The sequence below is a fragment of the Leptonotus elevatus genome, chromosome 4, assembly GCF_054856555.1.
Source record: "Leptonotus elevatus isolate MCC_2025b chromosome 4, RoL_Lele_1.0, whole genome shotgun sequence".
In the NCBI taxonomy this organism is placed as follows: domain Eukaryota; kingdom Metazoa; phylum Chordata; class Actinopteri; order Syngnathiformes; family Syngnathidae; genus Leptonotus; species Leptonotus elevatus.
In genome coordinates this window covers 22,816,191-22,843,103 of record NC_141242.1, presented here as the reverse complement: position 1 = coordinate 22,843,103, position 26,913 = coordinate 22,816,191, and the positions used below count along the sequence as shown (strand labels likewise).

General features: G+C 39.2%; 1 protein-coding gene across 3 annotated transcripts in view; it reads left to right on the top strand.

Annotated features, from left to right (window-relative positions):
- The window catches only part of ckap5 (cytoskeleton associated protein 5), a 35,981-nt gene extending 9,970 nt beyond the window's left edge, over positions 1-26,011 (top strand). Inside the window, exons 10-45 of one of the 3 annotated variants that reach the window (XM_086073556.1) lie at positions 804-893; positions 1,308-1,472; positions 1,558-1,686; positions 1,771-1,929; positions 3,745-3,843; positions 5,136-5,246; positions 5,421-5,513; positions 5,643-5,828; positions 6,551-6,645; positions 6,788-6,971; positions 7,051-7,190; positions 8,147-8,321; positions 8,554-8,667; positions 8,787-8,915; positions 9,282-9,476; positions 9,613-9,730; positions 10,236-10,321; positions 11,182-11,292; positions 11,858-11,980; positions 13,795-13,944; positions 14,077-14,280; positions 14,367-14,502; positions 14,598-14,791; positions 14,871-15,046; positions 15,310-15,333; positions 16,068-16,241; positions 16,337-16,457; positions 17,238-17,417; positions 17,511-17,698; positions 17,822-17,897; positions 17,991-18,179; positions 18,395-18,532; positions 19,222-19,305; positions 20,110-20,269; positions 20,346-20,464; positions 24,384-26,011. In XM_086073556.1, the coding sequence (XP_085929682.1) occupies positions 804-893; positions 1,308-1,472; positions 1,558-1,686; positions 1,771-1,929; positions 3,745-3,843; positions 5,136-5,246; positions 5,421-5,513; positions 5,643-5,828; positions 6,551-6,645; positions 6,788-6,971; positions 7,051-7,190; positions 8,147-8,321; positions 8,554-8,667; positions 8,787-8,915; positions 9,282-9,476; positions 9,613-9,730; positions 10,236-10,321; positions 11,182-11,292; positions 11,858-11,980; positions 13,795-13,944; positions 14,077-14,280; positions 14,367-14,502; positions 14,598-14,791; positions 14,871-15,046; positions 15,310-15,333; positions 16,068-16,241; positions 16,337-16,457; positions 17,238-17,417; positions 17,511-17,698; positions 17,822-17,897; positions 17,991-18,179; positions 18,395-18,532; positions 19,222-19,305; positions 20,110-20,269; positions 20,346-20,464; positions 24,384-24,650 (5,082 nt within the window). In that variant the 3' untranslated portion in view covers positions 24,651-26,011. The remainder of the gene's footprint in view (positions 1-803; positions 894-1,307; positions 1,473-1,557; positions 1,687-1,770; positions 1,930-3,744; positions 3,844-5,135; positions 5,247-5,420; positions 5,514-5,642; positions 5,829-6,550; positions 6,646-6,787; positions 6,972-7,050; positions 7,191-8,146; positions 8,322-8,553; positions 8,668-8,786; positions 8,916-9,281; positions 9,477-9,612; positions 9,731-10,235; positions 10,322-11,181; positions 11,293-11,857; positions 11,981-13,794; positions 13,945-14,076; positions 14,281-14,366; positions 14,503-14,597; positions 14,792-14,870; positions 15,047-15,309; positions 15,334-16,067; positions 16,242-16,336; positions 16,458-17,237; positions 17,418-17,510; positions 17,699-17,821; positions 17,898-17,990; positions 18,180-18,394; positions 18,533-19,221; positions 19,306-20,109; positions 20,270-20,345; positions 20,465-24,383) is intronic. The other 2 variants (XM_086073558.1, XM_086073557.1) reach the window with 2 other exon arrangements.
- Positions 26,012-26,913: the final 902 nt, after the last annotated feature.

Sequence of the window (26,913 nt, the reverse complement as noted above, 5' to 3'; positions counted from 1 at the left end):
TTTCATCTTTGTAACGAATGGGGGAAGGGGGAAGTGATGTATGCCATAAAGCAGTCAGCACATTTGTATTTTTGTGTGTGGCAGTGTTCCTGCCTTCCTCCTCAAAGTTGCTTAGTGCCAGTAAAAATTATACCGCCCCCCTCAGACCATGGCAAAGGTATCATTCATCAAGAGTTATGATATTTTATTAAGGTTGAAAAGTTCCTAAGTGCTACTTTAATGTCACTGTGCTGCCATTTTTATTATTTTTGTTTGTAAAGTCTTTTTAGGAGGGAGTAGGAGTAGGTTACATTTTCCATGGTGGGCTCTGTAATGAAAAATTGATCCGTGACAGGGATACTTGACTCACTAAGCCATTTTCAGCAGTAACAAGTTAATATTTTGTCCATAATTAATTTGATAACTTCCTTATTTTTCATGTACAATTAACACCTTTAAAAACAAAAAATTCCACTTGCTGTTGACTGGAAAATGACATTATCTGTGCTGCGGAAATGGGTAACCCACAATCACGGCTGGCTTATTTTCTGGGTTTGGTCAGCAAACTGAGTCATGATTGGGTGTTACCTGTTTCCTGAGCACGAGTTATGTCATCTTCACTCGACAGCAAGTGGCACAATTAGTTTTTAAAGGTATTTATTGTTCATAAAAAAATAATGGTGTTATCTTAGTCATTATATACAAAGTACTGTATTATCTTCTAACTGTTGAAAATGTCTCAATAAGTTAAGAATCAAGTGTTATTTATTAAAATGGTTAATATCTATCCCTAAATAAGCGGTGCAATTTCCCCCGCTCCGCAGGTTGTTCCCACTATTCTGGAAAAGTTCAAAGAGAAGAAGCTTCAGGTTGTCCAAGCCCTGCAAGAGGCTATCGATGCCATTTTTCATACTGTAAGTATACACATTCCAAGCAGAGGACGTGTCTCATTTAACCATCTGAGGGGAAAAAATTAATACAAATAAGTTATAAAAAAAAAAAAGTATTTAATGAATTAATTGCACTGGTTGCTAGTTCTGGTACTTGTGACCCTTGTTAAATATCTGTGGCAATCTGGTTTGTAGAAGAAACTTTTTTTATGTTGTGAGACACACCATGAGCCACTCTCAATCCCCAATGAATGTATATTTTTCAGAATTATTATTTTTTTATCTTTAGTCACTCTGCCCCAAATGAAAGCATTTGCTCCCTATATTATATGCCAAGAGAGAGATCGTTCCGGGATGGGAATGGGAACACTTGCAGCATGGGGTTGAGCCATAACATTTTTGCGTGTGACCCCAATGTAATATGTAACTCTCTCTTAGACTACTCTACAAAATCTGTCGGAGGACATCCTGGCTGTGATGGATAATAAAAACCCTTCCATAAAGCAGCAAGCCTCTCTGTTTTTGGCCCGCTCCTTTAGACTATGTACTCAGGCCACACTGCCCAAGAGTGTACTCAAACCCTTCTGTGCTGCCCTTGTAAAGGTACGCGCACGCGCGCACATTATATATAAAGAAGGAAAATAAGTCTGTATCGCTCCTCATCATTACTTGTCTCTTTCTCCATCAGCAAGTGAATGACTCTGCTCTAGAGGTGCGTGATGCTGCCTTTGACGCTTTGGGTACAGCCATGAAAGTGGTCGGCGAAAAAGCGGTGAACGCTTATCTAGCTGATTTGGATAAACTAAAACTTGACAAGGTAAAACATGATGATCAATCTGACTGAATGAGATGCCCCTGCTCAGTTGTTTGACCCCTGTTGTCCTGTGTTGTTTGATGACAGATAAAAGAGTGTGCTGATAAAGTAGACCTTCCAGGAGGGAAGAAGAGTGCAGGAGGAGCTGCAGTAAAGAAGCCATCAGCTAAAGCACCACCTGCTGCTGAAGCTCAAACTAAATCCTCTGCTCCGCCTAAGAAGACCTCAGCTGCAGCCATTAGCAAGGTAACAAATTCACAGTTTCATAGTTTATTTTCTGGATCATCGAGTACGGCTTCAACTTAAAACACTTTACTGCGGTGAGATAAGACAAACAGTTGCAATCTATTAAATACCCTGAAAGGAGAATGAGTCCTGTAGGCATGAAAATCCCTCACCTTTCGGCGAAATTTGACGCGCTGAAACCAAAATAGGTCACCTGTGTGAGTCATGGAGCTCCGTTAAGAACATATTTTGGGAGGGGTGGGGGTTGTTTTTGGTTGTTCATGTTCTCTTCCAGCTGTCATTTTTTTTGCGAGATTTTACTCCGAGTTGGGTACAAATTCATCGCTCTATGCAGGCACGTTCTTGAAGTAGTTTCAACAATTGTGCAGTTGTTCCTTAAAGAACAAAAAAAAAACACCAAATACAATAATTTATCTTCTGATCTTGTATTACTGTTTAACCTTTCAATTCATTGTAAAGAACCTTGCTTCTCACTTTGTAATTTGCAATATTAAATTATTTTTTTGTATTATTGATACCTAATTGATGTTATACCTTGATTTATTTTTAATTTTTATTTTTTTACTCCATCTCCGGTTCATGTGTTTTTAAATTCATTAAGTTTTATTTAATGACAAATAACTGTAAAAGTGAATGTTTTTTTTCAATAAAATTTATTATTTTATTGTTAAATAAATTAACATTTACTACCACAAACAACTGAACAAAAGTACAGAAATTGGTAGTGATACCCCGATACTGTCAATTGGAACCAAACTGGTTCAAATGCAAAAGGTACCCATCCCTACTTGAACACAGCGCATGCTGATTTTTCCTACATCCATCCTTGGTCCAATAAATGTAGCAAAGATGTTCGCATTTTTGCAAACTGTTTCTCTCGACTCTGTAAAAATTTTTAACATTAAATTCGCCATCCCTTCGTCCACTGCATGCCCCCAACCCGTTTGACGAGTGCTCGACGAATATTAAAATTTTGGTCAAAGTGCTTCTCACCTTTTTCACCCCTCACCCGTTTTCAAGCATCCTACATGGAGAAATATTTTCGACAATTTATATTTGACAAAATTCGATTTTTTCCCATTTTGTAAATGTTGCCTTGTTCAGACTGACAGCCAAAATCAGATTTTTAACCCAATCAGATTGAAACTGGTTGGCTCTTTGTAGTCCGAACAGTCACAAAGCACATGAAATCAAATTAAAAATTTTTGTGGGACTGATTGAAACCACATTTGTGAAGTAATTTATAAAAATAGCGCTTATGGACAGCCTGAACACAGATATTTGTCTGTAATAGGTCAGTATCCGATTGGCTCCACTTGCCAGACTGGTTTCTTGTATGCTGTGGCAGTCAAATGCATAAAGTGCAACACTGCCTCGTCGGCACTTGGCAAGCGCAACCAGAAATACAGTGACAGTTCACTTTACTTACTCAAATGCGTAAGCTGGTCCCGCAAAATAAATAAATAAGGTGGTCATACTACGAATTTGTACATCTTACGGTCTCACACGCTTTTTAACGCACTTGCGAGGAATCAGTCAGGCAGTGCGGAGCGGTAAAAAAATGTCACAATAATATGACGTCAAACATTACATGTGCTAGGTGACGTCTCCGCTTGATGTCGTTGCGACAGCAACTTGTCAGATGCGCCCAGTCTGAACAAGGCCAGATCCAATGGACACTCAGCCCTAAAAATCGTATTTCAGGAGGAATCCAATTAGAATCAGACATGCCTGCAGTTTGAGCGCAGCCTTGGTCTGCTGTAGTCATGTGCTGATTTTGACATTAACTGTAAATTGTGAATCTTTCTGTAACAGTCTGCTGGTCCACCAAAGAAAGGCAAACAAGTCTCTGTTGCCAGTGGAAAACCCAAAAAGAACACGGAAAGTAAAGACTTCACAGAAAGCGAATTGTCGGTAAGTCGGAACTCTATTAGGGCTTTGTGGCATTACATGGTCACAACAGCTTTGTTGTTTTTCAGTCACTTGACTTTAGCTTGATCTGATTTTCAGTAATCATGTGGCAAAAATAACCTTACTGTCAGTCAGAAGTGGCCATCTAATGCACCCTCATTTAACAGCACTCATTTTGCAGAAGTGCAATATGATGAAAGCTTGTCCCACACAAAGCAATGCGGCTAAATGCAACTGGACGTTTTTTTATGAGTGGCTGACTGTCAGCAGTTTTTCTGCTATTTGAAATTTGAATCACTGATCAATGGTGACAGAATCCAAAGGGCAATTTCTGGGTGTGCCGATGTGAGTCATTGACTAGATTTTGTTAGTGATTGTCCAGTTTAATAGCATTTTACCATGTTGCTCGGTGTGTGTGACGGGCTTAACGAGAGCCAGTTGCTCATATTACAGCATAAAGTGGCACCAACCTCTTAAAATTGTACTTGTTTTGACTTGATGAATGACAATTACCCTCAACCAGTGACGGATACCTTTCCCAACGTCAGTATTTTCAATGAGCAAACTGAACCTCTAAGTAAATTACCTGATACCAGTCGGCTCGACTTGTTCTTGATTTTTTTTTCTTTTCTTTCCAATTAAAAGATTACTGTTCATGTTGATGCTCACGTGGTGGAAAATGATTACGAAACAGTCGAATATAATAATTAAGGAAGGTTTTCATCACAAAAAAACACTACATAGCTAATGCTATTAGAGCTCGGACTACATGTACATGAACTTTGACCTGCATTTGTCCCATCGCAGTGAACACTCACTGTTGTGGCACACACTAGAGCAGATGGGTGCTTCAGCGCCCGGGGGGCAATTTGGGTATTGGTGTTTTGCTCAAGGACACTGCAGCTGGGTGTCCGGTGATGGTCTTGAAGCGGGGTCCCCACAGTGGCAGGTGACAATGTTAACCGCTTGGCCATGGCTGAATCTGCTGTTTGTCAAAAACACAGGGATAAACCGGAGAGGTCAGATGAGTTCTGATGACAGTTTCAAGTTCAACCAATTTATTGGAATTATAAAGGCAAACTACCAACACAACATTTAGGCTGATAAATGACTACACAGCTATTTCTTTAGAAGTCTTTATGATTTATATCAAAGAAATTACCTTGTACAGTTTCTGAAGCAAGGTTTCATTTTTGTATGTAGCAATGGCCATTTTGTTGTTGACACTATTTTGTTGTTGAGAGAGTACCGTTGCTCGTTGACCCTATATTTTGCCATTCACATTTTAATTTCAGGTTGAGGTGTGTGAAGAACGAGCGGCCGAAGTACTTCCTGCATCCTGTCTTGAACAGCTGGACTCAGCTAATTGGAAGGAGAGACTCGCCAGTATGGAGGAATTTCAGAGGGTACTTTTGTTTGCTTTATTTAGGAAATCCTACCATTTTAAGTATATTTACAACATATTTAGACCATCATTAATATCTGTGGTTAATACCTATTTGTTTTGAAGACTTTTGTTGCCTGGAAAGCTGCTAAGCAGTGGAATGACTGTTCATGAATGTATTCATATTTCTTTCTAGGCTGTTGAGACTATGGATAAAATGGCAATGCCTTGCCAAGCGTTAGTCAAAATGTTGGCCAAGAAACCAGGCTGGAAGGAGACAAACTTCCAGGTAACATTTGTATTATTTTGAATGCAAGTTAAACTAAGCACCCTATTGAAATTATTCAGTATTTACTGTATCTTTGTTAGTATTTGTGATTCTAATTCATCCCAATGTTTTGGGCTGCGCTTTCTTAAGGTCATGCAGATGAAGCTACACATTGTGGCCCTTATTGCCCAGAAGGGGCAGTTTTCAAAGACTTCAGCCTCTATAGTTTTGGATGGCTTGGTGGATAAGGTTGGCGATATCAAATGTGGTGGAAATGCCAAGGAGGGAATGACTGCAATTGGAGAGGCCTGCTCACTACCATGGACTGCCGAACAGGTTTTTACCTATTTAAAAAATGCATCTTTTCCATCACAAAAAATAACATGATAAAATTAAGTTGTTAAACTTTATGGGTCGGCTGGTCCATATTTAAAACAGTAATGCTGCACACCCTCATGCACTTTAATCCTCTTGCCATGTAGCGTTGGCCAAGTGAAGCAAAGCGATCTCCTTTGGCAATGTTCAGTATGATTGATTTTCACCGGGCTTCTTTTGTCAAACACAAAACAATGTGAAATTATTGCGCTCTTCTTTTCCGCTTCGTGGTGGGAAGTAACTCGCTAGATATGTATTTATTCTTTTATTTTACATAGTCATTAATTTTATAAGCCAGCTCCTCTGTTTTCAGCTATGTTGTTAGCATGGCAGACTTTGACCTACAGAAGTCGCAAGAATAATTGTCCTGAAAATAATATTGTAATGTATTAATTAATTACTCCTGCCCCACCAGAAAATGAGCCACAGGATAGCATAGGTTTTGGAACGTTATATTGAGTGATTGGATAAATGAAGCTTCATGAAGCACTTGTGACATTTTTTGGGGACTTTTCTAGATGGTACTCTTTGTTTAAAGATGCAATTGCACTAGCCTTTATTGTTAAACCAAGAGCACTATCTAGAGGAGTAAAAAAAAAAAATATTGCAAGTGCTCCATGAAGTTAAATTTTTCTATTACTAGTATTTACATTGGTTATTTATTTGTTTGTTTATTTTTACAGGTGGTGTCCTTGGCATTTGCACAAAAGAACCCCAAGAACCAGGCAGAGACTCTCAACTGGCTGGCTAATGCCATGAAGGAGTTTGGCTTTGCTGGGTAATTAACATATGTGTTTTAGTCACTTGCAACTTAAAAATAATTCTGAGTACAATATTCACTGGACTGTAGAAACTTTTAGCAGGAGTAGAGTAAAAGGAAAAAACTTCAACAAAACTGATATGCCATTTTTCCTTCTCAGTATTAATGTGAAAGCTTTTATCAACAATGTGAAGACGGCCCTCGGAGCTACTAACCCAGCTGTTAGGACGGCGGCAATTACCCTGCTGAGTGTAATGTATCTCTATATGGGAGCGCCACTCCGCATGTTCTTTGAGGATGAGAAACCAGCTCTCCTGTCACAAATAGATGCAGCATTCGAGAAGGTAAAGCTTTTTGTGTATTACTCATGGTAACCATACAAACTACGATCTTTCATTTCTCTTGTGTATTTCTGCATCATAGATGCAAGGCCAGTCATCTACAGCTCCGACAAGATTCACCAAGAAGACTGGAAATGAGGATGAATGTGACAATGCAGAGGAGCAAGAAGAAGATGTAGGAGGACAGGACATCATGGACCTTCTGCCCAGAACAGCGATTAGGTGACTTACCGAAAATTAAAGCAAATTTTTGTATGCCTGAGTTGTGACTAGGTTCACCTGTTTTTTAATCATTCAAGTCATTTTCTTACTGGATACTTTATTTTGTACTTTTTGTCATCCAAAACTACTATAAACTGGTAATAATTCATTTTTGTTGTTGTTGCATGTACGTTTTTTCACCTTCATTGATCAAATTGTCAATATGCTCTACACTCCCAGTGTGTGCTTCACAAAACTGTTGGAGGGGAATGAGACCAATTTATTTTAGAAACAGACGGAGAACATTTGGTCTTTTCATCAAAATATTAATCTGAGACCATTTAGAATTAGTTTCAGCTATTTACACAACTTGGAAGGTAATCCCCTCTGTGTAAATCCAAGCTTTTTTATGTGAGCAAAAGTATTTGATTATAACTAGGGCTGTCACTATTGAATAATTTTTCAATAATTTTTACCCCTCCAGCCAATCACAGAGCGGGGGAAGGGGGCAGGGGGCAGGCGCAATGTTGACGAAAAGAGAGATAGTTGAGCCATGGGAGGAATCAGTTTTGAATTGGTTGTGTTTACAAACACAAACGGTTGTGTTTACAAACACAAACGGTTGTGCTTACAAACACAAACGGTTGTGCTTACAAACACAAACGGTTGTGCTTACAAACACAAACGGTTGTGCTTACAAACACAAACGGTTGTGCTTACAAACACAAACTGAAGACCCCACCTTTAATCTACTTTAATATAATGTTTTCCAATACTATCGATATATCTCACTGAAACGTTTAATGTTTGATTTCAAACGATCAAATGTTTCAGATGTAAATCCCTGGAAATAATAGCTGAACTGTTGATTTATTTTCTCAAAGTGTTTTCAGTCAAAAACCTTGCCAGTACTTTTGAAAATCACTCTATATGAAAAGTAAACAGAAACTAATTAAACTTTTTGTCCTTTCTGTTAGCGACAAAATCACTTCTGATCTGGTTTCTAAAATCGGCGACAAGAACTGGAAGATTAGAAAGGAGGGTCTTGATGAAGTGGCAGCCATTATCTCAGAAGCAAAATTCATCACAGCCAACATTGGAGACCTCCCTCTGGCCTTGAAAGAACGACTCTGTGATTCCAACAAGCTTCTGGTAGGTCTATGGGAGGGATGGGGCATGCTCACATTTGAATGCCCCCTCAAAATAATTTACAACTTGGCCAACATCCTGACTTCATCGGAATTGAGGTTTTTACAATTGCTATGTAACATCATTCTGTGTTCTGCAATACAAATGTATGACTACAACCACGGGGGCATACAATATAGTTTAAATAAGTGGTCTTTCGACCTTTAATTAAAAAAATGAACCTGCATGTGTCCAGGTCCAACAGAGCCTGACTATCCTGCAGCAACTTGCCACAGCCATGGGGCCTGGACTCAAACAGCATGTTAAAACGCTAGGATTCCCCATCATCACTGTGCTTGGAGACAGTAAGGTACATAAACTGAGGGAGGCAAAATATTCATGTCCATTATTTCAATTTTTTTTTCATAATTAAGACTGCATTGACACCGTATACAGTTCGTGCTCTTAATGAACAATGTTTGCTTGTAGGTCAACGTCAGGGCAGCTGCAATGGCCACTCTGCAGGCCTGGGTGGGACAGACTGGAATGAAAGAATGGCTGGAAGGGGAGGATTTCTCAGAGGAGTTAAAGAAGGAAAATCCCTTTCTACGTCAAGAGGTACAGATTAACTACAGTAAAGTAATTTCTGGACTACAAGCCGCTACTTTTTTCACTTGCATTTGAGCACTATAAAGGAAGCGCGAGAGCGTCAGGCAGAGCAAAAGAAACCAAGTGAGTCCAAATACAGTAGGAGAGACAGAACGAGAGAGCGACCTGTGGCTTATAGTTGGGTGCGGCTTATATGTGCAACAAAGTCGAGTATTCCCTCAATTTAGCTAGCGCGGCTTATAGTCAGGTGCGCTTTGTAGTCCAAAAATTACTGTAATTAATTCCTGATAGACAAATGGAGACCTATTGCTCTTAATGCCATTATTAGTTGTATTAATTATCATTCACAGCATAACTATTTCCTTCCTCTCAAAGTTGCTCGGCTGGTTGGCTGAAAAGTTACCCACCCTGAGGTCTGTGCCAGGTGATCTGATGGGTTGCGTCCCCAATCTATATGCGTGCCTTGAAGACAGAAACGGTGATGTGAGGAAGAAAGCTCAGGATGCTCTTCCCATGTTCATGATGCACCTTGGCTATGATAAGATGCACAAGGCTGCAGGCAAACTCAAGGTACCAGAAAATGTTTTTGAGCTTTGAATTGTAAAATAAATTATATATATATATATATAAAAAAACTGTTTCTCAACAATAATACATTACAGTGCTTCCTATAATACTTGATGTGCTTATCCTTGCCTCTTGTTAGCCATCTTCTAAAGACCAGGTTGTAGCCATGTTAGAAAAGGCCAGAGCAGTGATGCCAGCTAAAACTGCTGCTCCTGCCAAAACTGGAGGAGCAAAAGGCCCATCGGAAACAAGAGCAGGTTTGTATCATTCAATAACTGTATCACTGTGATGAAGCAGTATCAATCCTAATTCGATATCACGATTATACTGACCAAAACAATCAGTTATTAATACTGTATTATGCTATTAAGGGCTCTACAATACAAACAAAAACTGAGCAAAACTGGCATTTATTGATACCTGTTGCTTCTATTTTCTGGATAATGTGTACACTAAATAAAGTTTTAACAATAATTATAGTATGTAAAGGTTCTAAATGTTATTGTCAAACTGTAAAATACAGTACTCAGTATACCAAATTGACATTGCTTTATAACTTGTATTTGCTGTATTAATGTGGCTCAAGAGTAAAGACGTTATACTATTTTAGTATATTATTTTTGTGGTGTGTATGTCTTTAGGAAATGTGTTGTCTTTCAGATTTACACTTATGGCTAGGTTCACATCTATGGTGCTAGATAAGTAAAATCATACATAGTCTGCTCTGTGTGTAATTCACTAATGTTTTCATATTTGTTGCAGCCTCCAGGTCTCAGGCTGTCAGTGAGGATATGGCCGATAATAAACCTGAAGCCAAAAAGGTCAGAGGGGGAGTAGCTACTAAGAAGGTATGTATGTCTGTGTCGACGCGTGTTTTAAACACAGTAGCAGTTATTATTACTGCAATTTATGTGGATTTTGGATTTTTCTTCGTAGTCGTCGTTTCGTTTGTTTGCAATCGAAATCTGAGCATGAAATCAAATGTCTGCTTTTGAGAAAGACAATCTGCTATTTTCCACCATTCCGTCCGTCTGTGTTTGACCACGATATTCACGAAAAAAACTTACTATTACACCATATGTATAGAATTGAACGTGGATATATACAAACTGGAATAATTCTATTGATTGTAGCTTCCTAGCATAGTTTGCATGGCCATGGAGTATTTAAATAAAAAGGTGTCTAATTGGATTAACGGCAAGGTTTTCAGTTTCAGAGTAAACTCAGTTTTTTGGTTTTCACACAGGTCCTCTTTGTACTTCAGTTCTCATATCTGATATCAATTTAGTCGGTGTCATGCCTCTGCTAGCTTGTCTCCACAAACACTATGGTTTTATCATGTGCTACAATACTGACCTTTCAACTGTACTTTTTTTTTTATATTGCCTTTTCTAAATTTACACCAATTCAAATGTGATTTAAACAAACAAAAAGTTAGATACAGCTTGCTGTTAAGTAGCTTTTTGTTTTTTTAACCGACACAACAGAAAAATTTAAATTCAGCTAACTGGTGAGCTATTATTAGAACTGCCCCACAGGCTATTCGTGTGGTCTGTGGGGGCTCCCTGCCCACAGGCACCATGTTGATGACCCTGGTTTAGACATTTGGTTAAGTTGTATGTACTTTATGTCTGTGTATATTATTTGTCACCCCTCAGTTCGTTTTTGACTGAGTTGTCAACATTATTTGGTTTTTCTGTTCGCTCAGCAACCCTCTCTCCCTGAAGAACCTGAATCTATCACTCCCTCAAAGGACAAGGACAGTAATGCTAATAAAAAGCCCCTCAACAAAGGGAAGACTGCTGCTGGCAGTCAACAGGTAGATGTGGAACAGATGTGCTCCTGATGAGACAATTGTTACACAACTACCACTAATCAAATGTTTCTGTGCTCTCTTGTTTTCAATGAGGAATAGTCCAGCCAACATAGAAAAGTTTTGATAGACTAATAAGTGTGCACTGAGCTTTAACGTTGATCATGACCCTTGGCCTGGTGTTTACACTGTTGATTACTGAGAATGTAGTCACTAATGGCGGTGTTACTATTTAAATGTTTAATTTAACTAATACACTTCTCTCTCTTCGGTGAACACTTACTAACCCATCCACACATCAGTTTTAATTTAATCGTCCTTCTGACAAAATATTACCGGTATTCAAACCTGCATGCTTACAGAAATGAACGATCACTGTTTTCATATCACTTAACTGCATGAATTGAATTTGTTGCATGTTTAAGAGCTAGTCACCTTCCACTTGTTCTATCTCTCACACGTTTTTCTTTTCAGTGTGATGTCCATGTTTTGTAATACAGCAATTTGATTTATTGTGTTAAACTGATTGTTAGTATCAATGTCTGACATTTAGGCCTTGTCTCACTTTCAGAGTATGGCTACCAAGAAGCCAGTTGCCAAAGGCATGAAAGATGATGAGGATAGGTCTGGGCCTCTCTTCACCCTTGTCCCCAATGCCAAGGAGCAGAGGATCAAAGAGGAGAAGCAATTGAAGGTACCTGACTATAATTAAGAGAGCAGATAAACATCTGTTAGTCTTTCACTCACTATTGAGAAAAGTCTATTCAGGCAATGGGAAAAACACACTTCTGCACCGGTATATGAAATATAATGTGATTAGTATCACTGAAACAAGAACCTATAGTTTCTGGAACCTTAAGTAGAATGTAACACCTGAATTTAGCTTTGAACATGTTTTGTCCTAAAGTGAGGTGTTGGGACTTGTTGCGCACATGCCAATAGCTGTGGCCTCAAGTCCGGGTATCTCCGTGTTTGTGCTTTGGATTCGTATTTTTGCCGGGCGGGATACGAAAATGTGCATGACTACATACACACAAAATGAACTCCTTCAGTGACATAGGAGAACCGGTGGGATTTTTCATCAGATTCCTCGTGAGTTCAATCGGTCCTTCCGTGGATGTTGAGATATACTACGCTAAAGGCTATGAGATGGAGACAAAAGCTGTTCACAATGTGAGGAGATGGATAGAGATGGCTCCTGTTAACAGTAAGGTGTTTCATGAACAATACACAAAGCCATTACTGACTATAAGGGGGCGTGTGAAACCTGGTGATTCTGCCATGACCAATGAGTTTAACTGCTTCTACAGCAGTTTTGACTTTGTCTGGGTCCTTCCGCTTTCGGCAGCTGTTCCATCTTTGCTGCTGCGGCCTTCTGCTCCATCCAGCGGCTGTATCACCTTTTAGCAATCGGATCCCCAAACCGGTGGAAAGCCTCCTGCTTCGTGACAGTGCCCTATGATGGGGATGCTTGATGTCTGTGATTTATGAAGATACTTGAGAGGCTCTTCCTCGTTCTCCTGGGACCACAGCTGCAGCAGGCACTGGACCTGCTACAGTTTGCCTATTGGGAGAACCTGGGAGTGGAGGACGTCATCCTGTACATGTGCCATTAGGGTCCTCATTTTTCAATGGCATGAGGAGTTATGTGAGGTTAATGTTTTATGATTTTCTCAAGTGCTTTCAACACCATCCAGCTGCCGATTTTGAGGTCGAAACTTGGGAAAGTGAGGTTAGAAGTAGCCTTCATTAGGTGGGTTACAGAGGTATGTGAGACTCAGAAGTGTGGTCTCTGGTACTGTACTGACTTTCTCCGTAGCCCCCCCCAGGAATAATCTGACTAGTCGACTAATCATGCCAGCCCTAGTTGAGAGTAATGACAAATATCAGACAACTGACAAATATTTGGGTGTCTATCCACCTGGATCACAAACTGCACTGGTTGGAACATGCATTTAAATACTGCATACAAAAAGGGACTGAGCAGACTCTTCGTTTGTAGAAAATTGAGATCTTTTGATGTCTGCAATGAGCTGCTCTACCTATTTTTTATTTATTTATTCTGAGTAGTTTTGATCAGTGCCATATTTTTTGCTGCGGTGTACTAGGGGAACCGTCTCAACAAAGTGGTGAAGTGTGTTGTCAGTGATGGAGTAAGGTGGACTCTGTCTGAGAACTGGTGGAGAGTAAAATGAGGAGGCAGCAGCAAACATCCTCGCGACACGACACTGTGGCATCTCAGAGAAAAAGTCTTAGTGACTGATTCTTCTTCATTGTGCTGCAGGACTTGGAAGATTTGTACCAGTCGCCATTAGATCGTCAAACAGATGTTGTTAACATGCATTTTGGTACTATTGCTAAATTATGCTAATAACTTGTTTTTTTGTGTTTTTGTCCTTTTCTTGTTGACTTTCCATGGTGTAAAAGTGTACTTTTTGCTACTGGACACCTTGAATTTCCGCTTTGTGGATTAATAAAGTATTTATATATATCTAATCCATCTATCAGATTTTGAAGTGGAACTTCAACACTCCTCGAGATGAATATTTGGAGCAGCTTAAAACTCAGATGTCGACCTGCTTTGCAAAGTGGCTCCAGGATGAACTCTTCCATCTTGACTTCCAGAGACAAGTAAAGGCTATTAGTGTCATGATTGAGGTGAGAATGCATGTGTTGACGTTTCCTTTTTTCAGATGAAATTTCACGCATACGGACTTTAGGCCATTGTTTTTGTATGCATAGTTCACACTGAATCATCTAAGCAGTCACTTTGCTTGTGTTATTTAACAGAGGTTGGAGAGTGAGAGTGATGCCACCATAAGTTGTCTGGACTTAATTCTTAAGTGGTTTACTCTGCGCTTTTTCGACACCAACACGACAGTCCTCATGAAGGTGCTGGAATATTTGAAGCTGCTTTTTGCCATGCTCGATAGGGAGAACTATCATCTCACTGAGTATGAGGCAAACTCCTTTGTCCCGTTCCTTCTACTCAAGGTCAGCACACACACTACACTTGCCTAGACAAGCCTTTTCTCTGTGAATGATGTGTAAGTCTAGGTTCCTCTCTGTTCTTTTCTAAGGTTGGAGAGTCGAAGGACGTGGTTCGCAAAGATGTTCGGGCAATACTGACCATGCTATGTAAGGTTTACCCTGCATCTAAGGTCTTTCCTTACCTTATGGATGGAACCAAGTCCAAAAACTCCAAACAAAGAGCTGGTGGGTCGCTATAATTTTCCAGCTAACTTTAATTGCATTAAATTATTCAAAATTCATTGTTTTCTTACATTGTGTCTTTGGATTTATGTCTTAAGAATGTCTGGAGGAGTTGGGTTGTTTGATAGAAGGTTATGGACTGAATGTTTGCCAACCAACTCCAGCCAAATGTCTGAAAGAGATCGCAGTTCATATTGGTGATAGAGACACTTCTGTCCGAAATGCTGCTCTAAACACGGTAGTGGCCGTCTACAATGTCTGTGGAGACCAAGTGTATAAACTAATAGGAAATGTAAGTGTGAGCGTTGCAATAGTCTAGGCTTATTTAAAACTCAACTCAAAAATTGACGTTGCCAATCCATTATTTCTAGTTGTCGGAAAAAGATATGAGCATGTTGGAAGAAAGGATCAAACGTTCGGCAGCGAAAAAGACAGCTGCTACTCCAGCCAAGCAGAGTGCAAATGAGCGCTCTCAAAGAGATCACCCACCTAACCCCAATGGCACTTTCCTTCGCAAGTCCTCGCAGGAAGACCCCAACAAACTCAAGTAGGTCACCAAAGAGCCCAGAGTGGAACATTTGCACCATGGATGACCAATTGCATAATTCTCTTTTTGAGTTCGTGTAGGTGTCATGGCCCAATATAATACTTCTGTCCATATATGGACTTACTAGATAGGATCTGACAGTGAAAGCAAACCATGTGTGTCTTTTGGCTGGGAAGTGGGCCTGCATGTCTCTTAACTCCTCATCTTTTCCACCCTGTGATTTCCTCCTTTCTGTATTCTTCCTGCCTTCCTCTGCGGAGCAGAATTATGTATCGCACTTATAGGATGTGAGTAAATCTTCCTCCTGCTCCTCTTGTTTGTGTCCGTTGCAAGGAACTTAAATTATATTTTATCATCCTAATGCAAATGGACACCATCTTTTGGATTTGCCTCATTCAGTAGATGGTGCAATGCAAAGTATTACATTTTCTTTATTCAATTCAATCCAATTATCATCATCCATTTTTAGTTGCGCTGCATAGCATCATCAATAGGTCAAAAATTTTGTTTCATATAGAAGTTCGTTTTGTTTAAACGTGTAACAAGTCTCTTGCACCAAGTGGAACCAAAATTGTACTGTAGTTGTGGTGCCTCTAATGATGAAGCCGATTCCTAAGTTATGTGCATTATGTACAATTAGGGGTTGAGTTGTACAGTATTTATAATTTCAAGTAGTTAAATCACTCATTGGCAGTATGGGAATGTCTTTGTCAAAATTCAATACTTTTAGGGGTTGGCTAGTTGAGGACTAGCAACAGGTGAAGGTGATATAAGGAATTAGGCATCTGGGCTCATTTTTAAACATACAGACACTTCTGACACTTTGTGTCCTCTGAAATTTGCTGTATTTGTCCTGCTTTTTAAAGTTGTATTTGTTTTCCCCTCCAAGTCTTCCCCCCCACCAACTTGCACAGAATTAGACAACAATAGAACTAAAAGAATAACTCAAAACTAAATCAAATCCTCACCTTGCCCAATTATTAGTATCACACTTCAGCTGACATTTGGTTCTCTTTCCTAGCCAAGCCCGTCAGAATGCCCAGCACAGTGAGTCCTCTCAAATGCCCATCCCCAAGAAGTTCCAATTAGACCTGGATATGATTGGGATGGATCTGAGCAGAGTCACCGAATTGCCAGACCTTGTCCAGCACGAACTAGATGAGTTGCTGGAACCCATTGTCATCCCTGAGCCCAAGTAAGTTTACCTGATGTGCACAAGATGCGTCAAGAACAGATCTTGGTCTTGCAAGTTGATGTTCATTTGAATGCTGCTGCGTTTTGTCTTACCAGGATGCGTACTATTTCCCCACACTTTGATGACCTCCACAACAGCACTGCGTCCACTATAAACTTTGTCATCTCTCAGGTGGCCAGTGGGGACATTAACACCAGCATACAGGCACTTGCGCAGGTGAAGGCCCTCTACTGTGTGGGTTATTGCAACAGCTATCTGACTGTAGAGGCTTCCACTGTATTTAAAGCAGGCCACTTAAACCCAAATTCGATCTTAAGTGGGCCTAATAAGCTAAAAATAACGACAGGTCAAATTATTACTCGTTTTTGTGTCGCGAAAAACTTTCTGCAGAGTAATCTGAATTTTAACAAAAATGAGGACCAAGTTTTTGCATCAGAGTAATAGCCAAATTTCTGAATGCCAGTTAAGTGGTCGTCAGTCGACAAAATTAGCAACAACAATTAACTTTAGTGAAAAACTGCAGTTTGTGGTCTGTCCTCACAGGCCAGATTAGAGCCCCTTGACAGGCCGGTTCTGGCCCCGGGGCCGTATATTTGACACCACTGATTTAAAGGGATGCTTGACTCATTTAGCCGTTTTCAGTAGTAAGAAGTTAATATTTGGTCTATTATTAATTTGATAACTTCAATATTTTACATGTACAATTTATATCTTCCAAAACACATTTTGCTACTTGCTGTTGACAGAAAATGACATCACCTGTTCTCAGGTAATGACCAATCATGGCTTAGTTTGCTAACGTCACATGACCAAACCCAGAAAACAGGTGAGCCGTGATTGGTCACATTGCCACAGCAGGCATCGTTAAAGACTTATCGTTCAAAAAATGAAGCACAAATAGCTTTTAAAAAAAAAAGTATCTGTTGTGAACCCTGCTAAGTATTAAATCAATGCATGATGTAGACATTAATGCTGCAAAATTGTCTGTCCTCACAGATTGATGAAGTATTGTGGCAGGAAAACAAGGCAGAGGTCATGTCGGGACACATTGACCAGTTCCTCATTGCCACCATCATGCAGCTACGGCTCATCTATAATACCCACATGGCAGATGACAGGCTGGACAAGAAGGTTATATTTAAACTATATAGCTGCATCCTTGGCAACATGCTGTCTGTAAGTACCTTCCAGTCACATAGGAATTCAATTGGATGAGCTGGAGGTGGAGACACTGCATGCGTTAATGGGTCGCTTTATTTTTGCCTTCAGTTATTTTCTTTGGAGTCTTTGGCGAGAGAAGCATCCATGGGTGTGTTGAAGGACCTGATGCATGGCTTGATAACGTTGATCCTGGACAGCAGGGTGGAGGACACCGAGGAGGGGCAGCAGGTCATCAGATCTGTGAACCTACTTGTTGTCAAAGTGCTGGAGAAGTCTGACCAGACCAACATAATTAGGTAAATGAGCCCTAGATGTGAACAGAGTATTTTAAAGATTGAGATACAGATTATTAAATTGTATATGTTCATGTGTGTCTTTTTTTTTTTTTTTTTTTTTACTGTCAATTTGTTACTCTGCAGTGCTCTGCTGGTGATGCTTCAAGACACTTTGGTCCCAATAGCCGGGTCTCCCATGTTCTCTGAGCTGGTGATGAAGGCAAGTCTCTCAGCAGAGCACACCAACCTGACGTTGCAGAAACTGTCGATGCTTAGACGGAAATGAAAGCTAATGTGACGTGTGTTTACTCAGTGCCTGTGGAGGCTGATCCGCCACCTCCCGGAGACCATCAACAGCATCAACCTTGATCGGGTTTTATTTGATGTCCACAACATCATGAAGGTTTTCCCCAAAGAGAAACTTAAGCAGCTCAAGAGTGACGTTCCACACAGAACCCTCAAGACTCTATTACACACGCTTTGCAAGCTAACTGGGACTAAGGTAACAAACCTCCATGGACTGTTTTCCTTATTCCAGACTTCTTTGCCATTGAAGTAAAATTTCGTGTTACCACTGCATTAAATACAAAAAAACTGTAAAAATGATCAGTGATAGCGGAGGAACACTGTATAGTAAATACCACTTTAAGCACACGAGAAGTGTTCAGTTTTTTTGTTTTTGTAAATGTAGTTACTCATCTTTTTCTTAATCGACAGATCCTGGACCACCTTTCAATGATTGAGAACCGAAATGAGTCTGAATTAGAGGCTTATTTGAGGCGGTCTGTCAAACAATCGGGTAACCTGTTCGGTAGCAAGAGTGACCGAGGTAACGAGAAGGGTAGTCTGCTAGTGGTGAGTAACACACTTAATGCAAATTATTGTATAATATCCAATGTACAATGCATATTCATAAAATCTGAGGGTATGGATTATTTTGACTCCTTATTGCTGTTAAAAAAAAACACTCTGAAACTTCTTTATGTTTTAAAATGGGGAGATTGCATTTCATGACATTTTTTGTCAAAATCACGTGATCCACAAGGTCAATTTCAAGGTCAACTAAAACAAAAGATCGAAAGGTTACTTACACCAATTTTCTAAATGATTGCATATTTGAATTTTATTTTCAACAATGCCTGCTTTGTAAAGATTGACCCTTCCTGAGATAAGGGTTCAAATTAAGCGGTCATTTTGATTTTTGCAAAGCACCTCCCACCTAAAAAATAAATAAATCTGTTTATACAGAAGAATTTACAGTAAATATATTTTTGAGTAGGTTTTTTTTGTTTTCTTACTAGTATAAAATCATACAATAATTACCATTTGAATGTAAACAAAACTAAATAATTGCCTCAAACATCTTTCTGAAGCCTTAGTTGGCCACCAAGGTGCCTGACATAAAATACAAAAAGCACAAACGCAGCAAATAATGACTGAAAGAAAACACAACCTTAACCACATGAAGTTTGAAGGAACATGATTATTTGTGAAAGTTCTTCAAGTTTGAACATTCAGCTTCAAAAATCTAATTTTGTTCCCAGGAGGATGGCATGTCAAAGGCAAAGGTCCGCGACATTCTGAGTGAAATCTTCAAGAAAATTGGTTCCAAGGAGAATACAAAAGAGGTCAGTAATCGTTTTGGCAGCAGTTCAGCTTGATACTGTACAATATTCAGATACACTCTAAAAAGAGAATTGTTGAACCCATTTAAAATTACAAATTGAATCGTTCACCAACTTTAAAAAAAAATTGTTTTTATTTTTATCGCTTCAGTTGGTAACACATGATTTAATTAAGTTAGTCCAAAGTGAATATTTTAAGTTTAATTAATTATGAGTTAAATAAACTTAATACTTTGGATTGGGGTCACTTTGGATTGATTTAATTCAGGGGACTATTACGTTTAATGAACTCATAATTAATTAAACTTAATGTATTCACTTTGGCTAACTTAATTCATTCATGTTACCAATTGCAGTGATTTTTTTATTATTATTATTTCTTTTTAAGTTGGTCTACAATTCAATTTGTAATCTTAACCCCTTCAGACCCATACATGATTGCAGTGGACACAACATATTTGCGTGTCCAAACCAATAAAAACACGTAATTTGGATGATGTCAACACTTCTGGTGCATGATTGGATCCTAGCTAACCAATCACAAGTTGATTTGCATGATCATGTTAAATAAAAATGTTACATATAAGCTTGGTAAGTTTACAACACGTTACACCATATTATCCCGGCGTCCACTACAACAAATAAAAACATTGTTCTTATGTCGGAAAAGAGTCAAAATCAGTAAAAAAAAAAAAATTTTTACCCAGCAAAAAAAAAACGCTTGTCTAAAAGGGTTAAGTTGGTTCAAGAGTGTATTTGAGCATCAGTAGTTGCATGTATTTAAATACTGGACCTGAATATCACCAGGGTTTGACGGAGCTGTATGAGTACAAACAGAAGTGTACCGATGTGGACCTTGAGCCCTTCCTGAAGAGCACGACCCCATTCTTCCAGAGTTACGTGGAGCGAGGGCTTCGGATGATCGAGTCCGAGCGAGAGGGCAAACCTCGCATTCAAAACCCAACAGGTGAGAAAATAGACAAAACGTGTTCCCGAGCTTTGGCCACACGCGCAGAAATGTCAACTTATGTGTGATTATGCAGTAATTGCACAGCATGCTGCTGACAACAGTCTGAGCAGTAACGACGAAGATCTAAAGCCGGCCGTCTACTACGAGAGACTGAAGATCCTACGTCAGAGACAAGGCTTGGAAAACATCAGGGTGAGTTTCTCATGCACACTCAAATCACAGTTGCGGATGAAAGCCTTTTCTCGATCGTCACAAGTTTGGATTGCTGTGCGCCCAGAAAGCCTGAAATTGTTGAGGTTTTAAAAATAATAATAATAATGTTTTTACACAAAAAGCCGAAGGAGGAAGTTCAGGTTTTGAAGTAGTTCCCCCCCCCAGTTTCAATTGCAATGTTAACTCATTCACTGCCATAAATTCATAAAAGAAAACAAAGATTATTAAAAATTAGGGGCGATAGGCAATTAAAATAATTAATTGTAATTAATCGCATGACTTCACTAGTTAACTCACGATTAAGCACACATTTTAAATCTGTTTAAATGTACAATAAAAAAAATCTAAGTTTTCATACTTAACAAGTGGGGAAAAAAAGTTAAACTAATAGAAATAGTTCAAATGAATTGTTGACGTTTATTGCCGTCAATGGCAGTGAATGAATAAAAAAAAAAGACAAGATTATAAAAAATTTGGGGTGACAGGCAATACAATTTTTTTTATTGTAATTAATTGCATGACTTCACTAGTTAACGCATGAATAATCACAAATTTTACATCTCTTCTAGATGTACAATTAAAAAAATCCAAGTTCTCGCCCTCTTGTTAACAAAAGTGGAATTTTTTTTTAAATTAATAGAAATAGTTCAAATGAATTTTTGACGTTTATAGCCGTCAATGGCAGTGAATGAGTTAATGTGACACCACAAGAAAAATGAAAAGAAAAATCTAAAGAAATACAGCAGTTTTATAGTCTAATTACTTTTAACATCGTTAAAGCAACACTAAATAGGATTTGAACCTTCAATTCATATCTTCATAATTCTGCTGATGAAATATCGATTTACAGCTAGATTAATGAAACCTTTGTCATGGCCTGAGCGGGTCTGTATCATTTTTACTGGCATTAAACAACTTTGATGTGGATGGTGTGAACTCTGCCACACACAAAAAAAAAACTACAAACGTGCAGACTGCTTTACGGCAGTCCAAGTCCATAGCATGAAGTATACAAGGTTATTGTACAGATGTATGTGTCAATAATAAAACCATTCTGACTTATTTACAACTGCTGTACTGTATATGAGAGTACATAATTGGGCTGGAAAATAGCAATCACGATTATTTGATTGAGATTGAAATCATGATTAAAACAATTTGTGATTTAAAAACTTTGTATTTATTCAACTACTTAAAAATGTCATGGTAGCATCATGCCCGTTCATCCCTGCACTTAAATTAAAAAATTCAAGCCTCTTGCATTTTTATTACTCATTTTTATTTTAAGCATTAACCTTTTCTTTTATATATTTTTATTTTGTGTTATTTTCACAAGTCTTGGGACTTACTGGGCTAACCTGGTACACCTCGGTGATTGTATTTCGTGCCATGTTATGTGAAAATGTGTTAAGACAAAAAAAAATCCTTGGATGTTTGCATCCTTGAATTTTGAGAACATAAATGCTTTGAAATATCAAATTTAAATGTAACTTGAAAGGACAATGACAAAATAAAAATGTGAAATAAGAATAGAATATACTCAAATAATAGCAACTGAAAAAACAGTAAGAACAAATACTGACTGTTCCTGTGCGTGTTTGCCTCTTGGGGGCAGTATGGTGCCGTGCATCCATAAAGTGATTACAGAAGAAAGTTACGATTTTTTCGCACATTAGGAAGAATTTGTGCCTTTGTGTCGTGTTATCTTACCTGAAGGTATGTGTTCTCACACCATTTGTGATCCTGAAGTTGATGCTAACTTCCGGTTAGCATTTGAATGGGATCCTCCCTCCGCTTTTAGTATTAGCGCTAGGCTAGCGATGTTTTAAAAACGAAGCATGTTTTGTATTTAAATATACAGTGGATGTTATTCTTATTGTCGTTTTGTAGTTAACGCCAACTGTGATGTAATTAAACAGCTTAAAGGAGGCTTGGGGGACAATACAATAACATACGCTACACACGTGCTAATTGCTATTTATGATACGCAAGCAAACTGGTGCATTCAGGGTACTTTCACAGCGTCAGGCCCTACAAAACACCCCAAGAAATGAAGATTTGTGTCTGAGGTGACAATAATAATGATGATGATAAAAAGCCTACCTGGATGTGGATAAGAGCGCACAGGCCCGGATTTCACTCGCTGGCGAGGCAAAAGAAAACGACGCTGCCTTTGCGGGGACTCGGCTCTTTTTAGCACGTAGCTTTCCATGCTCAAATAAAAAATAACTATGCTAATGTTAGCTATTGGAAAATTGCGTGGTAGCAATAAATAGCCATCAACTTGATGGTTCACTTTTCCACACTGACCCGACCAGCCACGCAACACTCAAAAATTGTGTGCTTTCTTGTTTACAAATGCTTGTGAATGCATCGCGGGAGGGGGGAGTGCAGTCATTTGTGTGTATACAATAAAGAAGGTAATATCACAACCACCGTCTGCTGTTAACATACTTGAGAAACGTTAGTGCTGTATAAAGAAAAAATAGAAAATAGCCACTGGAAACAATGTAATTCAGTCCAACTGCGGGTGCCTGGGGCGTCCGGATTTCACGTTGATTATGCGCTTGGCCTCATGGTAAATGTGGTTCTTTCAAGGGGAAACTATATCGCTTTTGTCCAAAGGTGCTACCATAATCAACAAAAACTGAATTACTTTAAGGGGGCGTGGCCTAGTGGGTGATGTCATGAATATAGTCGATTAGCTGTGAGCGTATGGATGAGTTTTAGCGAGGGCTGCACCAAAGGATTATTTTAATAACCGATCAATCTATTTTGTCAATCAACCGATGAATCAGATAATTCCCATCCCGTTATTTTAAAACTGGTCATTATTTCAGGTTGACTGTGCAGAAAATGCACAATCATAAATAATGTTTGTCCATAACGTGTTTAAAAAAAACAAGCGCAAATATTGATTATAGTTTTACAAAGTAAAAGCAGAAGTTTGCAAACGTTTTATTTTTGATTCAACAGTCTTTTTTCATGAAATCTATGAATATTTTACTGTTGCGTCCTCTACCAATGTAGTTTTAGCTAGACTGTTATAAAGAATTTCAGATTTATTATACACGTTTTTGTCTTCTACTTTAAAATGAAGGCAATTTGAACTAGAGATAGACCGATATGCTTTTTTCAATACCGATACCAATTATCAGTCAGGAAGGCCGATATTTGAAGCCAATATAAATTTGCAAAAAAAGTTGGTGTCAAAAATATTTATAATAATAAAAACTCCAGCACTTGACTGCTTAAATGCCTTCAAGGACATGTTTATTAAACGGCTATTGTGATTTGCAACATGTTAAAGGTTTTTTTTTCTGCCATCAGCTTTTGCAGCAACTATAATGTAGCTTCCGCACGCTAACTCCCAAATGCCTGCTAATTCACGGGCTAACTGTTAGCTCGCGGGCTAACATTCACCCACACGCTAACCCCGGGATAACTCTCAAATAGCCGCTAAAAAACGGCTATTAGGTTAGCCTGCGAGCTAACCGTTAGCTTGCACGCTAATAGCTGCTAATTGCTGCTTATTGGCTGTTAGCGCCGCACGAGCAACTAATCAGATGGTGCTGTGGGCGGGCCCAATGCTGCAGGGAGTCAACAGCCGCTGACGGAGGAGAAAAGCGCCTGTCGGAGCAAAAATAATATAGTTTTTAACATATAGGGCATCAAAACAAAAACGGATGTTGATATTCATAAAATGCTGAATATCGCCGACGATTATCGGTCTATCCCTAATTTGAACCATGACCTTATATGGATTTCAATTACAGTTGTTAACTCACAGCACTGGAGGGATTTTGAACACACAAGTTTTTACTGAAATGTGATGTTACATTTAAACCAGATGTAATGAGATGGACTGAAAAAAGTTGTCTTTGCACATGTGTTGCAGGGCATCAGCAGCGGTGGTGATGACGAGCCGCAACAGAGAGCCGCGATCTCCTCTCTGCTGTCATCCAAGCCGGCGGTGGCCTCGTCCACCGACATGCTCCAGAGCAAGCTGTCGCAGCTCAAAGAGTCCAGGGAGCTTTATCAGCAGGAACACAACGCTCAGCCCCGCTCGCCGTCCAACGCGCACACCCGCTCGGCCTCGCCAGCGGCAAACGTGGGCGACCTGAAGGAACGTCTGGAGCGTATCAAGAAGAACAATCGGGAGTAGGAACTCGGCAAGCGTGTCACCTGTTGGCCGGCATCCTCGTTCTGTGGTTCTCTTCCTGCTCTCATTAGATGGACCTAAGAAGCATTTGGTACCTAAACGCCATTCTTCCTGTGTATAAAAAGAAAAAAGTCTTCTATTTCCAGTAGAAGTTCCAGTTGAAGTTTTTTTCTTTTTTTAAGATGTTCATCTGTTACATTGTATGCAAAGTGATGCATCTCAAAATTGACAGCGCTCTCAACCGAGGGGAGCAGTTCTTGTTTTTATCCTTTGATTAAAAAAAGTTGCCAGACTTTCTCTTCAACAGGTTTTTGGTGTTTAAAGGCTGTATAACCACTGCTTTTACTGTGGATGACAAGTTGCACAGTCAAGCCTAGTCTTGTATCGTCGCCATTCATAATACGCAGGGCCATATCGGTATGTGTTGAAGTCGATTGTGCTGTGCGTGGACTCGATATGGAACAATGTGAATTTCATATCACCATTATCGATATTAGGATATCCATTCATTTTTTTTGTCCTCACTAGGGTCGTGGATGTGAGCTGGCGCCTATCATGGCAACGCCATAGACTGATTGCAACCAATCACAATATTCCCAACATATGGAAACAAAAATCAAAGATGCAAAACAATCTGACAGGCTACATTAAGTCTCAAGATATATATATTTTTTTTTTACAATGTTGGAGCAAAAATAAGATTCCTTCCGGCGAATACGCTGATTTTTGAGTGGCCAATAGATACAAACCTATCACTTATAAATTCAAGTTGTCTATACTTTATTGACTTTTATTTGACTTTTGGTCAGCTCAAGTGCTTGGCTCACTTCATAACTGTTTGTAATTGAGGCTCCAAAGACCAAACGTCTGCTGCCCGAGAGCTAACGTCAGGGATACCCGCACTGGAGGAATAAGTCCCCGTTCCACAAACATTCAAGGAATGAATGGACACAGACCATGATTGTGGTCGTCTCCGTTATTTATGTGAAACGTACCGAAAGCCGTTTTTTTTTTTGTCACTCGCCGTGGAACAGTCCACGTACAGCGAAGCACATTAACGATGATTTAGAGTCGAAATGTTATTGCCGTTTAGCGAGTTTCATCCCTAGCGTGGGCGCTGTGAGTCCCTGTAAATACAGTTTTTATGTACTAATGTAATGTCTTCGTTTAACAGCGAGAGACGTTTTCTTTGGAACGCGAGTCCAGAGCCTAATGAGTGTCACGAAAAGCGCTTGAAACCAACCCTTTTGTTCGGCTCTTCATCCCACTGAAGGAAGTTCTTGCAGCCCAGGGTTAAAAGAGCATGGCATTACATCAGTGATTGTTTTTATTTTTGTCATGTAAATAAAGTTTACATTGCATAACATGCGTCTTAATTACTGTTCCATAAAATATTTATCTAGTTTTTACCACAAAAAAAATGCTATACATACTGCATGTGTACACATGTAGTGAGGAAAACTGATGAATCTATTACAAAAGAAAAAATGGAGCCATGCACTCCTGAAGTATGTCAACACTGAATTCCAGATAGAAAATAAATTATTCCTGCACCCAAAAGCTGGAATTTGAGCTTTTCTAAGTCAATGAATTCCATCAGATTGCTCAACCACATGGTTTTAGAGACACTGGGGTTTTGGGTTATTTTTTGCATAATATACATTTCTATGGACTAATTAATTCCCATCAGTGACACACATTTTTTGTATGCAGCTGGTGGAATTTTTCAACAGAGGCTATAAATATAAAAAAAACCTTCTACATTGCCGGTTCCAGGTTAGCGGACTATTATAAATAAAAACGATTTACAGTTCATAACTTTTTTTTCCTGCTTCCTGTTAATTTCATGTGTAATTCCAGCGTTGACCACTAGGTTGTGGCAAACTACGTGATTTCAGCTCAACCTACTTTTTGCTAAAGATAATTGCATGATGTCACGCCTCCAGAAAGTGACGGTAGTAGGTCCAATTTTAGAATACGTATCTTTTGGCACGATTATTAATGTCTTTCGTGAGATAAGCATAATCTGTTAGTTTGGAAAGAACAGGATTTGTTTACTGTAAACAGGGATCGTTACACTAATATGTGTATTTTATTCATTGATCTTCCTCTGTCTCGATATTGTATATGTTTGTATTATTCTGCATTGGACGATGGCAGGGGTGGTCTGGAACGTAACGCCCACGATGGACGGGGGTTACTGTACTGTACACCAGGAGCGGGCAAACTCGGTCCTCTGCTCGAAGGCCGGAGTTCTGCAGGTTTT